Source organism: Amblyomma mixtum, chromosome 1 (genome assembly GCF_055824585.1).
Source record: "Amblyomma mixtum isolate Tamu chromosome 1, ASM5582458v1, whole genome shotgun sequence".
Taxonomy (NCBI): Eukaryota; Metazoa; Arthropoda; class Arachnida; order Ixodida; family Ixodidae; genus Amblyomma; species Amblyomma mixtum.
The window spans coordinates 135,505,773-135,520,014 of NC_143012.1; the positions used below are offsets into that span (position 1 = coordinate 135,505,773).

Below are 14,242 nucleotides of genomic sequence, written 5' to 3' on the forward strand. Positions count from 1 at the left end.
CAAGGCGGCTTCAAAGACTTTTTAATGCATAGATTTTGCCTTTATGGTGAGTGAGAAAAAATGATAATAAAATGACCGATTCCAAATGCTTCCATTACAAGAAACAGATGTTGAGATAAGTGTTACACTGTGTTTGTATCTTGTCACATGAGTAAGACATCTCTTAAAGGGTCACTGAGCTGAACTTTCACAGCTGCATTTTGGAAAGAAAGGGGAATTTACTGGTAAAAACTGAAGAATCCGACCTGCTGATTTGAATAATAAAGGGCACAGAATCCACTTTTCCTGGGAAATTGTTGCTGCCGGACCTGGTGACCGCCTCTGGAAGGTACTACTGTGACGTCAAGAAATGGTTGCCATACCGGGTGTTTTTTTAGAAGGTCCAAAATTTTTAAAGAAAGGTAAATTCCTTCAGATTTATTTTAACCCTGGGGCTATACTGAGGGCTACGGCGGAAGCCAGGTAAGAGGCAAACTACTTCAATTAGTTCGCTGATTAACTGAATACGTTAATTAACTTTTATAATTTTTATTTTAGGGGATATGTTGTATTAGCAGAATTGTAGATCGTCTTCCAAACCGTCCAGCCAAGAAAAAAGATTTTCATGAAAAAGTTTTTGCGCACGTTACGAAGCGAGAAAAACTCACCCTGGTAGGCAGCTTCACACTGTAACACAGCGTCTGTGAGCGCCTGTGACGTAGCTCGCTCCGCCCTGCGCTTTGTGTCAGTGCGTTTTTTTTCCAACGCGGCATTCCGTGAGGTCGCGGAGCAAAGCGAAGCAAGCAACGATAGCGCAGGCCGCCCGTCCGGGCTTCAGGTGATATCAGCTGTGTGACGCAAAGCGCAGGGCGAAGCGAACTACGTCAGAGGCGCTCACTGCCGCTGAGTTACGGTGTGAAGATGCCTACCAGGGTGACTTTTTCGCGCCTCGTAATGTGCGGGAGAAATTTTGAATTGACATTGTTTTTTCTCGGTTGGACTGTTTGAAGGACGATCTGAAATTCTGCGAATACAACATAACCCCTAAAATAAAAATTAGACAAGTTTATTAGCATATTTAATTTATCAGCGAACTAATTAAAGCAGTGTTCCTCTTGCCTGGCGCCCGGCGTATAGCCTCCAGTATAGCCCCAGTGCTAAAATATATCTAAAGCAATTTACCTTTTTTTTTTAAAAAATGTTGGACCTTCTAAAAAAAAAAACACCCGGTATACCTATGTACGTGTATCTTTGGAAGAGTATGAATGTTGAGAATGAATTTGTAAAATCATTTCCGTGTGTGTGCTCGTGCAGTCTGCCTTATAGAGCAGAAGAATGAACAACTTTCACCTTGTATTAGATGTCCAGGAAGGAGAGGTCCGGGTCTTGGACAGGTTCCTCGGACGGCACGGTCTCGCCGTCCAGCCAGGCCGGGAACGGTGCTCCGGTGACTGGGTAGGCATCGTCCTCCTCCTCGTCTTGAAGGGCCGGCGCGCTGTCCTCGGCCCGGAGGCGGAGTCCGCTGGGTCCCGGTATGGCCATGACGCAATCCTGGCTCGCAGCAGCAGGGTCCGAGGGCGTCTCCATCCTGCACCGCTTTGAAGGGCCGGGCTCGTCTGCGGAGTAGAAAGAGTTACTTGAGTTTAGGGTATCGCCTTTCATGCCGGGTCTAAACGACAGGGAGAGTGAAGCGTCCAAGGTCGTACCATCACTAGGATCACGCTGCCGCTTATGGCTGGAGCAGTTGGCAGCAGGCGCGGCGGGTGCTTCGACGTCATCTTCCGAGTCGGTGTCGCCCTCGCTGCTGTCGCTGGAAGAGTCCGTCAGCCACCACCACTTCTGTAAATGCCTCCCCAGCAGCAGGCGTCGGTGAATTCCCAGGTCACGAGGGTCCTCGTCAATGTCCCGGATCTTCTGGATAGCTGCGGAGAGAATAGAGCGTATGTTCCTATCCATGACAGAAAAGAACAGGGTACTCACAAAGTTTCACAAACCCCAAGAAGCGGGAACGTCCGGCCAGTGCCGCTGTCAGGAACAAAATGGGCGCGTGCTTATGTCGGGTCTCGCTATGCGGACGTGTGGAAAGGGGAACGATGCATGTGAAGGGAAAGACCAATAAGCGTCCTGAAGGAAAGGGAAAGAACTAGATGGGGAAGAGGGAAGGTCTGCGACGTAGTCGTTTCCGACAAAAATCCAACTTCTGCGCTTTATCCCTGTGACACTTTACGCTGTCATTCCAATCCGCCTTAAGAACGCGCTGCTCAATCGATTACTCTCACGTGCGATCGTTGCTTCAGTGCACTGATTTTGAAGGCGCATACGATAACGACGTAGATACCGAATGTCAGAATCTAGTGGCCAAAATCCCCGACCCCATCGATGAAACCACTCGTACATGTACTAGACGTAATAACGACCACGGTATATTCCCTTGGATGACAACAGACATATTTGAAATCCTGAAAAAAAAAAAGATTCGTACTATCACAAGTGAAACAATAATCCAACCAATAGTTATTACACGGAACAGTTTCGTTATCACCGAAAGAAGTCAGTCGCAATGATGAGGAATGCAAAGAAACAATACCATACCAGGATAATTACGCGGCAGGAAGGTAACTGCAAAATGATATGGGGAATTGTACGCGATGTTGTTGATTTAAGAAAAAAGTATCTATCGCGGCTGGCGTAATCTCAGATGAGGTCGCTAATACATTGTACAACCGATTGTACAACCAGAGCCACCGAAGCGGTCGAAATTTCCAGAGCCCTTCACTACGGCGTCCCTCATAGCCTCAGTTCCTATGGGACGTTAAACCCTAATAAACCAAACCAAACCAATAAACTTTCAGGAGAAAAAATTTGCAATGCAGTACTTATTAAGCTTATCAATGTGAAACTTACAAATAACTTTATGCTCAGTTCCAAGCTGTTCTTCATTATGGGTGGAAAAAACAGCGCGAAAGGGACGGAAGACAAAGATGAAGGAAACCACACGGACGAGCGCTGACTCACAACTAAAATTTTTTATTCAGAAAAAACAGACATTTATAGTTAAAAAGTCACATGACCTGACGTCACTCGCGCACATGCCCTGAAAACAACAGTCTAAGAACTATATCATCAGTCAAGATTAAAACCTTACAACGCGATTTCAGAACACTGTGATTAACCGAAAAATCACGAGACAGCCAGAAAACAAAAAACAAAGGCACTAAAAAACAAAACAGAAATCACGTGTTGTCAAGAAAAGCGACCTCTTTATCGACCATCAATAAGGAAGCCTGACTGACGCATTCATCCCGTCTTTTCCGAATATGATATGCCTCAATGAGCTCCCTTGTCGTCTTATCTCTATGGCGGAATAAAATACGTGTGTGCGCGACTAAAGGTCTGCATTCTTTCTTATTTTCAATCTTGCAAGCTTTGCAGTGCTCTTTTAGATGCGAATAGTTTGAATCTGATAGTGAACGAAGATGCTCCCTAAGTCGAATATTTATACATCGGCCGGTCTGTCCTATATATACTTTTTTACATGAAAGAGGAAGTTCATACACAACTGAACATGAGCACTCTACACACCTTGATCTATGGGAAACCAAACAACGAAATGGGCTGATTCTTGATATATTGTCATGGCGGTTCCCTATCATGCGACAAAGCCCCCCCAACTTGTGTGGCGCAGAAAACACCACATTCAGGTCAAATCTGCCCGCCACCTTTTTTAGATTATGAGCCGTTCGGTGCATATACGGAATAACAGCAAATTTTTTTCCCGTTCTGTCCAATTTTGTATTCAAGAAATCTTTCCGCACTGCCCTCACCAGCTTCTCGCAAGTTGCTGAAATCACCCCCTGTGGAAACCCTGCTGCTTCTAATCTACTTACTCGTAACATCAGACTGTCGGCTATGCAGTGATGGCATGAATTTGTGAGGCTTGAACGTAACGTAGTCATTGCAATTCCATTCTTTACTAGCTTTGAGTGCCCCGAGGTAAAACTTAACACCGGTTTTTGGGATCGGGGTGAATGCATCCAGCAGATGTGCTCTTCCCTAAAAAACAATTTCAAATTTAAAAACTGCAGTGCATTTTCTGACGGCAACTCGAAAGTGAAGGACAGTCCTTTACCACATTCTTGAAAAACCTTTAGAATGTCATTCACTCTTGTATTGACACTGTCCCTGTCTACTAAAACTAAAAAATCATCAACAAATCTTGAAATATGCATTGCAAGACCCCCAATTTTGTTTTTTATTTCCTTGTCTACCTGGGCAAGATAAATGTAGCTTAGGGCTGGAGCAACCTTCGAACCTATGCATATGCATTAACAGCCGGGAAGTGCCCCGAGCCCCCCCCCCCTCCTACCTTGTTTTTCTTTCCTTCCCGTATTCAATGTTTTTGCTTTGATTCATATTGCTGTTCACTCAAATGTGTACTTTTTTGTAGGTATTTTGATGCTTTAATGTCTTTCCTCTTTTTGTCAAGGCTGCCTGATGAAGTGTATATTGGACTCAACCGTCCACTAGCCCTAAGGCTATCGGTCAAGATATTTCCATATCTATTCCACTGTGTATGAATAAATATTGCTTTGAACTTTTGTTCCATTCATTTGTTTACTTTCTCTTGTTCTTCACGGCGGATTTCGCCACGCCGAGATCCAACGTTGTGCGTCACAGCGATAGCACCTGTTGGCTCTGAAATGACTTAAGAAAGAACAGATGCCGGGCATATATAGAATAACAAATGATTGCGGCAGAATGGTTGGTTGGTTTATGGGGTTTAACGTCCCAAAACGACTAAGGCTATGAGAGACGCCGTAGTGGAGGGCTCCGGAAATTTCGACCACCTGGGGTTCTTTAACGTGCACTGACATCGCACAGTACACGGGCCTCGAATTTCTCCTCCAAAGAAATTCAGCCGCCGCAGCCGGGATCGAACCCACGTCTTTCGGGCCAGCAGCCGAGCACCATAGCCACTGAGCCACCGCGGCGGCTGCGGCAGAATGGGAAAGGCATAGGCGAACTCTGTTTATACAGCGTCCAGCACTTAAACGCATTAACCAGCTGACCTGCTGTGCGGTATGGTTTTTCACGGTATGAGCTCCACGGCATGAGATGGTCGTGATCTGCACCAGCAGAGGCTTTCCATCCAATTTCAAATTAAAAAAAAAGTCGAATAAGAGGTGCAGTTTTCTTGGAACGGGCTTCCCGGAGAATTCCTTGTTTTGCGTCAGTTTCAATGTGCGAATTTTTCTTCCACGAGATCTCTATCATGCACGTCCGTGTAATTCGCGATTGTTTTTTCTTATCACCGGATGAAGGTGAGCGGGCATTCTTTGAAAAAAGCAAGAAAACAAAAGAAGGTTTTCTAAGCGTCTGCTGCACAAAGAAAAAGGAGTGCCCATGCACAACGGACACATGAACTGAATTGAGCGCGCTTCAGGTTTTCTCCAGTGATGCGGGAAGGCGGCAAAACGACATGTTTTTGGGACAGCGGGGCATTAAAATCGATATTGTGGCATTGCAACGGTGCTATAAATACCCGTGCTCGTACAACTTAATAAGCAGAATTTTTAAGGGGCACAGATTCTTGTCATCCTGCTTTTCGTGGGTTGTTTGAAGTCACACTTTAGCTTACGTTGCGCTTTGCAACCCAGCAAAAGGCTAGATTGTCAGAACAGGGAATACCTTTGGGAAGACACGTGCAAACTAGGGCCGGACGCCAAGGCCGGTGTTGTGGCGCCCGGGCAGTCAAGTACCACGCCTTGTGACCATTGAGTGTGGTAAGGGGGTGGAGCCCCGGCAACGGTCCAGCGAGCCGCTGGCAGAACCACTCCAGCCGGACAAGCAGGAGCGAAGAGTAACGCGATTCGTGCTGTTGTAATCCATATCTTTAGATGTACAGCCGCCCTGATTTTTAATAATATAGCGCGAGCATCGACCGAACTGGTGGTAGCGCCTTATAACAGCGATAAGCGCGCAACAAGGCGAGAGTTCGCGCACGCGCACTAAGGGAGAGCGTCGTCTGCTACCCTGTTCCGAGCACGAGGATATACTCCCTGCCACAATATCAGTTCGCAAGATCTCGCCTAGCCGTAGAGCGCATGCTCATGATTAATATTTGAGACTGCATGAGGCGTGATTTCTTACTCTCTTTCCTTTTCTTCCCTATTAGGGGAGGCCAGCCTGGCGATGCAAAGTTATGATAACAAAACATAAAGGGAAAGAAATATAGCACCACATTGAAACCATTGCCTGTATCGCAATAAACGGGGTTCAAACCAGCTCTTTAATCAGCCTTGCAGTGTCTCGACGGTATAAAAAGGCATCGAAGCTTTCAAACGTTCCCTTCCGCGGAAAGTGCCTCCTTGCGAGTTCAACCAAGTCATCCAACACATTTAACCAAGTTGGCTGATCAGGCAGTGCCTGATACACTTCCTTCAGACGTATGACACCTTCAATGAAATGCTCGCGTGGAGATCTCACAACTACTTCTGCATTGTTGAATCGTGTCCTTGTTTTCCATAAACTATGGAGGCCAAGGAGCATAATAGTGTCATAAGGGATGTCCTGTTGTCCTACCGGTAAGAACCTGATGCCATGCGGGTGTAGCGGTAAATCTTTCTTTAGTGTTCTTTGAAGCACATCCCAGAAAAAAACCGCATCCCAACAATCTAAAAAAACGTGATCTATTGTTTCAGGTTTTTTACATAGAAAGCAATCTGTTGACCAAGGGACAAAGAGTCCTTTATCATGCTTCCATGCTTTCACCGACAGAGTTCCGGTATGAAGTTTGAAGAAGAAAGTTTTCAAAGATGGGTAAACTGGCATTCTTTTAACCCTTTTGACCACATCTGCTCCTGGGCCTCCGCAGTTTGACAATCGGTAAATGGGTACAGGGAGCATTGATTCAATTAAATCTTTATACAGATTTTTCCTAGTGACATTGGAGAGGTACTGCATTGAAAATCGCACTTGTAACATTCTGCACGCAAGCACAACTTCACGCAGACAACCTTTCACTGTACCACGCATGTTTTCAACAGAGCATACTACAACTCCTGGTAGCAATCGAAATAAACGAACTTGCATAACTGTGCGAAGAAAAAAATCGTTCTGGTCGCGAAGAAACATAAAGCGGGACACGATTTGTCGTACAAATAAATGAACAAGACCGAGACCTCCTCTCTTCACGGGCAAGAATAAGTTTGTTCGACTAGTTCTTTCCCATGTCGACGCCCAAATAAATACAGCAAAAACCCGATGTATCCTTTGAATATTGATCCGCGAGGTGCTGAACACATTCATGACATACCATATCTTGGAGATGAGGAACAGGTTACACACAGTGGCGCGCGAGAACATTGATAGTGGTCGCCCCTGCCACCCACTGGCCTTTTCCTTTGCTATTGCCAATTGTTCATTCCAGTATGGTTCGGGGTTGCTATAAGAGTTCAGCGGTACTCCAAGATACGTCGTCGGAGTTGTGGCCCACCGAAGTCGGGAGTAATAGTCTGGCGTTTCCTCCCAGTCACCATGCCAGAATCCATAACTCTTCTCCCAATTTATTTGCGCCCCGGTGCATTTACAAAACTTCTCAACAACAGCCGTGGCTTCACAGATACTCTGTTTACTTGAGCAGAACACGGCGATGTCGTCAGCATAAGCTAAGATTTTGACATGCGCTGACAGTAACCTGAAGCCAGTTATACACTCAGAGTTTAGTATAGCCAGACAAAGGGGCTCAAGATAGATTGCGAACAATAGAGGTGACAAAGGACATCCCTGCCTCACTGAAGATCGTACGTGTAGGCTTTCAGTCAGCTCCCCATTAACAATGACGCGCGTTGTGCAGTTCGCGTACGCCATTCGTACGCCCTCCGTTATTACACGGCCCACATTAGCCTGATCTAGCAAGCTGAACAGAACCTCATGAGATACATGGTCAAAGGCCTTTGCGAGATCTAGCAGCATCATTGCCACCCTGTCGCCTAGTGCATCGCAGCACTCAAGCACACTTCGCGCTATGTGTATATTAGTGGCTATGCTCCGACCCTTGATACCGCAAGTTTGATGACTCCCCACTAGCATGGTTATGACGCCCTGAATTCGCTTTGCCAGAACCTTCACGAATATCTTATAATCTACGTTTGTGAGGCTTATCCGGCGATAAGACCCCACCAACAGACGTTTTTCTGGCTCAGCAAACTTCGGTATGAGTACAGTGTGCGATGTTGTGAATGACAATGGCGCACGCTTTTTCTCGTACGCTTCGACAATAACTTTCAGCAGAATTAGAGCGATTTCTGACTTGAAATATTTGTAAAAGGCGGCTCCTAAACCATCAGGACCGGGTGCTTTACCCAATGGCAGTTGATCTATTGCTTCCTCTAGCTCTGTAACGGTTATTGGCTGTTCAAGACGAATTCTGACTTCATCGTCGAGCCTTGGCATAAACGGTAGGAAATCGTTATGGAAACTGCCCTCCGCCCTTCGCGTGTGACCCAGCAAGTCACTGAAATGGTCTCTGATTACGCCCTTGATAATGACGCTATCGGCCGATACCTCGTCACCGTTTTGTATCTGGCGTAATTTTTTTTGACAAGTATATCTTTTTTCATCGCCTAATGCTCGTTTTGTTGGCGATTCCCCTGCCCACAGTTTCTCAGCACGTGCGCGCACCACCGCTGCTCTGTACTTATCTGTGTCTATTTTTTCCAACTGCGCTTTTGTATTTCTTATTTCATTAAAACAAGTTCCTGGCTGACTGCTTTCAACATAAATGAGCAGCGCTAGCTGCTCACGGAGCTGGATTTCCTTCTGCTTTTCTTCAAATCTGATAACACTGCTTATTTCAATTGCCCTCATTTTGACGAACTGCTTAAATTCTTCCCACTGAACAGCGTAACTTGACGGTTGGTCCATGAGCAGCTTTTCGAGCTCTTTTCCTACTGTACTGACAAAGCGTTCTTGCTCCAATAACTTTACATTGAGTTTCCATAAAGCCCAATTAAACGGCTTTTTAAAGCGTATCCTGCCAAAGTTTGCAGCCACTAGACAATGGTCGCTAAATGGAACCGGTTTGACTTCGTACGAGGTACACAAAGGAACAAAGTCTGACGACACATATAAACGGTCCAGTCGGGCATGGCTGTCTCCCTGAAAGTGCGTGTATTGCGGTCGCGTCCCAGTCATATAAACACTTCCTATATCCTCTAAACAGTATTCACTGACCAGAGCATGCAAGAATTCAGCACTCTTATCACGTACGGGCGAAGGCTTGGCCCGGTCGACTGTCTCACAAACACAGTTCATGTCACCCAAGAACATAACAATCTTGTCACATTTTAAAAACGACTCAATTCGCTCAAAAAACAATTTACGTTCCTTTTCTACATTTGGTGCATACACACAAATAACTCGAAAAGGCAGATCGCAGTACAAAAAATCGGCGACCAGGAGACGACCGCTTTCACACGAAAAGAGCGATTGCATTGTTATGCCTTTGTTATTCCTAATAAAGAGAACACAGCCCCCTGACGCACCGACAGAATGACATACACACGCATTAAAGTGCGTACGAAAGGTAGACACCATTCTTTCAGTCGCTTCTTGGCTTTCAATTTTTGTTTCCTGTATTGCAACTACGTGAAGGTCGTTCTCAATAAGAAGCCGACTTAGCTGACATTGCCGCCTTCTCGCTCCGAGGCCTCTAACGTTTAAAGTGGCTACACGTAGCACTTCGCGTAGGTTAGCTGCCATGTCGAATACAAAGGACGCCTTATTATGTGGTATTTACCGTCGTGACACACATCTCTCACCCCCCCACACCCTAAAGGAAGCTCAGCAGCAGAAAAAAACCTAAGGAGGCGGTTTACCCGGCTGCCGTGAGTCGGCCGGCGCGTTTGTCCGCCTCTTTAAAGTCGAACGCCTCGTACCTGGCGCTTTGGGCGGAGGCTCGTCGCTACCGCTGGCGTCCAGTTGAGACGCACTACAACCGGCTTCATCATGCGTGCGTTTCCCGGTTGCGGCCGAGAGAGCGTCCATGGGCTCCTCCGAAGGTTGGGTGCCACCCTCCAAAGAGTCCACGTATGTTTCTGTCCGACCCTTCGGTGTGGCGGGGACTGATGCAGGAGCTACGGGAGCTCCTAGCAGCTTTCCAGGTGCTGCAGTGACGTTGGGTAGCACCTCTGGTTGATCCGTCTGGGGAGGCGTCAACGTGGGTTCTTGCGCCGCTGGCTCACTTGCCGCTTTCGATACCTCCTCCGCGTCGGCTTCGTCCATTAGCAGCTCCGAGCAGTCCTCGTTGCTCACCCGCCCGGTGACGTTGGCATAAGTACGAGCACACTGCTCCTCCTCGTGCCCGTACCGACAGCAGGAACCGCACCGCGGGATCCGGCACTCCCGGCGGATATGTCCTGTACCACGGCATCGAAGGCAGAGCGGAGCCCTGCCTGGGACGACCACGAGCGCCAGCTCGCCAGAGACGCTCACTTGATGGGGCAGGTCGTCCAGCTTCACGCCGGCGTTCAACTTCAAAGTCACGAGCCTCGTTGTTGAGCCCTTGTCAGACACTCCGTGTACGCGCCACCGCTCCCTCGACACGTCCGTCACCTTTCCAAATGGTGCGAGGGCAAGCCGCACATCTTCGTCAGGAACAATGTGAAGCAGCCAGTGCAGTTTCATTCGTACGTCCTGGTTAGCGGGGTCGATTACGAGACAGCGGGCACTTTTCACTTTCAACTCCCCGGCGCTAACAATCTTCTTCAGCGTTTCATCGTCTTTGAAAGTCACAGCCCAGACATGGTTCATGCGATACGCCCCTAGGGCGACCACTTCCGGCAAGAGCGATAGCTGAGCGAGCGCGTCTCGAAAATCTTCCACCCGGTATGGGCGGGCCCTGACATCAGCGTGCAAAAATACGGTGTTCACAACGAAACGCCCGGTGGGCAGACTCGGCAATACAACCTGGTACTCGGATCCTGAGGACAAATCAGAAGCAAAAGACCTGTTTCCGCGGCGGGGCATGGCCGCTGTAGCCGCTCCAACGGAGCTCGTCATCGTACGTCCGTCACGCTCGGTGGCCGGAAGCAGATTCCAGTCCGCCATGCCTGCTCGATGGTTTGGAATGAACAAAGGCACGTCTAGTGAATAAGGTGTCTTCGTTCACTCCCATCTTCCTCCCTTCCCGTTACAGCGAGGTTTAGGTGTCCACCGAGATATGAGAGACAGATACATTTCCTTTCCTCAAAAACCAATTTACCGACGAGCAAGGCGTAGAACCGAACGGGCAATGGCGTTGTATGGACTCTCTAGCAGCGTTGAGAGACGCTGTCGTGTTCCGCACTTAGAGGCGAAGCTTAACATTTTAACCACACATCAGTGACACAAGCAGCAACACCGCGCTTATGGCTTTCGCCTCACCGCACTTTAGGTCAACAAAGAGCCCCCCGGAATTTTATGCGAAGCATACTACTTTAGCTACCCCTTCAGCCCTTCACCATGGTTATGCGCCTCCAAATCACGTGATACATGACGTCACACCACGTGACGCGATGACGTCACGACAGAAGAGAAACGGGGGCCTACCTCGCGCCGTCGCTGTGGTTGTGCGCCTCCAAATCACGTGATACATGACGTCACACCACGTGACACGATGACGTCACGACAGTGGAGAAACGGGGGCCCACCTTGCGCCGTCGCTGTGGTTGTGCGCCTCCAAATCACGTGATACATGACGTCACACCACGTGACACGATGACGTCACGACAGTGGAGAAACGGGGGCCCACCTCGCGCCGTCGCTGTGGTTGTCGCCTCCAAATCACGTGACACGATGATGCTTCGCATTCTCCAGGCTTAACCAAGTTAAGCCTCAGCCATTTTTTTCATACTATTTTTAATAAATTGTAGAAAAAGTTGAACAAAGGGTGCAGTTTTCTTGGAACGGGCTTCCCGGAGAATTCGTTGTTTTGCGTCTCTGTGGAGGCTCGTTGTTGCATAGCAGCAACTTACGGATCTCGGCGATCTCTCTCGTGAGGCTGTTGATGGTCGTGCGCAGCGCCGCGTTCTCTTGTCTTAATGTCTCGTTGGCTTCTCGCATCTTGTTTATATCGTCTTTCTTCGTGGGCTCGGTGATTTTATGCGCGTTCCTTATATTGTTCCCTTTAGCTGCGTCAGCCCAGCTGACTCGCTCACGTGATGGTGACCTTTTCCTACTGAGGCTTCTCTTGCAGCTGCTGTCTCTGGAATTTGGCGCGCGGTTCTCAGATGGAGTCCTTGACTTTCCCGCAGCTGGCGGCTTGTCGAGTGGCGGGAAATCCCTGCCCGGCTACAGAATGCACAAGGGCCAGCCCGACGGGAGAGGCCTGTGCACCCTGGTCAGGAAGGGACTCACGTTCGTTGAGCACGAGCTGCAAAGCAATATCAAGATCGAGCACACACTCACCGAAATCATCCCGGGCAAGAAGAGAAAAGGAAGCATTTTTCTGCTCAACATATACAGCAACCCATCACAGAGAAAACAGAGATTCAAAACAATACTACACAGAGCCAGCACCGCGGCAGGCCGCAACACGCTAATCATCTGCGGCGACTTCAACGCGATGAACCCAGCCTGGGGCTACAACTAGTACACAGCAAAGGGCCTCGACCTGTACCAAGACGCCATGGAACTCGACTTCACCCTCATCACGGACCCGGCGCATCCGACGAGAATCGGTAACTCTGTGTCCCGGGACACCACTCCGGACCTCACGTTCGTCAAGAACGACGTCCGGGGCGCGATCACCTGGCGAAACACGGGAGCCGACCTCGGCAGCGACCACACCATCGTGGAAATCAGCATACCGGAACACAACGACACCAGCATCAAAACACACAGATGGGTAGACTGGGATGCCTTCCGAGACGCCAGAAGCCAGAAGACAGACGCTGACGGCGAGATTGAAGACATAGAGACGTGGACGGCCGAAATCACCAAGAGCGTACGCGACGCGACCAAAGAAATTGAAACGGACGCTGCGATTGATAAAGTAGACAGCCGGCTAGCGCATCTCATCGAAGCCAAGCAGTCAATACTCAGTCGCTGGAAGAACCAACGGCTCAACCGCAGACTCAGAAAGAAGGTGGCGGAGGTCAACAGAGCGATCGAGGAGCACTGCCGCGCTCTATGCACGCAACAGTGGATCGAGACCTGCAACGCCGCAGACGGGCAGATGCATAGCGGGAAGACGTGGAACGTGCTGCGGCACCTGCTCGACGAAACCAAGACCAAGTCGCACCAAAGGGACAGACTCGCCAAGCTCCTACATCGGGCGGTCTCGGTACACGGCGCCAATGAATTCACCAGGCGCATCAATGACAAATACCTGCCCACTACACCCACCGAACAACACGCGCCGTACGGCGGCCTACCCAACGCGAAGCTCGATCGTGACATCGACGTCGAGGAGGTCCGCGCGGCCCTGCACGCCCTCAACAGCCGGTCGGCAGCTGGCCCAGACCTCGTCACGAACAAGGCGCTCAAGAACCTCGACGACGGCTCGATTGAGAACCTCGCAAAATACTTCAACAAGTGCTGGAGAGCGGCCGCGCTACCAAAGCAGTGGAAGACAGCCAAGACTATCCTGATACCCAAGCCGGGGAAGCCACCGGACACGGACAACCTTCTGCCCATCTCGCTCACGTCCTGCCTGGGCAAGGTGCTGGAGCACGTCCTGCTAAACAGGTGGCAAGACTACCTAGAACGAGAAGGGCTGTATCCGGCCACGGTGATCGGCTTCAGAGAGCACCTCAGCACGCAGGACGCGATGCTGCAGCTCAAATACCGAGCTACGAGCAGGCGACCTACAAACGCAAGAGAAGAAGCTCGGGAGCACCGGCACACCGCAGGGATCGGTCATTTCGCCGATGCTGTTCAACCTGGTAATGATCGGAGTGGCCGAGAAGCTCGCGGACATCGAAGACGTCAGGCACACCATCTACGCGGACGATATCACACTGTGGGTGACCAGCGGCAGCGACGCCCACATCGAGGGCGTTCTGCAAGCCGCCGTCGACGCGATAGAAGACCACCTGGAAGGCACCGGCTTGAGATGTTCGCCGAGCAAATCGGAGCTCCTCATACTCCCACCTACCAACAATGGCAGATACAAGACCAGACAACGCGAATGCGAAAAAATCAGAATCGTAACCAAATCCGGCAACGTGATCCCCGAGGTCAGCAAAATCAGGATCCTAGGCATAATCATCGAAAAGCATGG

The 14,242-nt window shown here is 49.2% G+C and overlaps 1 protein-coding gene across 1 annotated transcript; it reads right to left on the bottom strand.

Moving 5' to 3' along the window:
- Window positions 1–1,335: 1,335 nt before the first annotated feature.
- On the bottom strand, window positions 1,336–11,040 carry LOC149367672 (uncharacterized). Its single transcript, XM_089575283.1, has 3 exons — window positions 9,858–11,040; window positions 1,686–1,901; window positions 1,336–1,595 (listed from the first exon to the last, which is right to left on the bottom strand). The coding sequence occupies exons 1-3, from the start codon at window positions 11,038–11,040 to the stop codon at window positions 1,336–1,338; spliced, it is 1,659 nt and encodes a 552-aa protein (XP_089431409.1).
- Window positions 11,041–14,242: the final 3,202 nt, after the last annotated feature.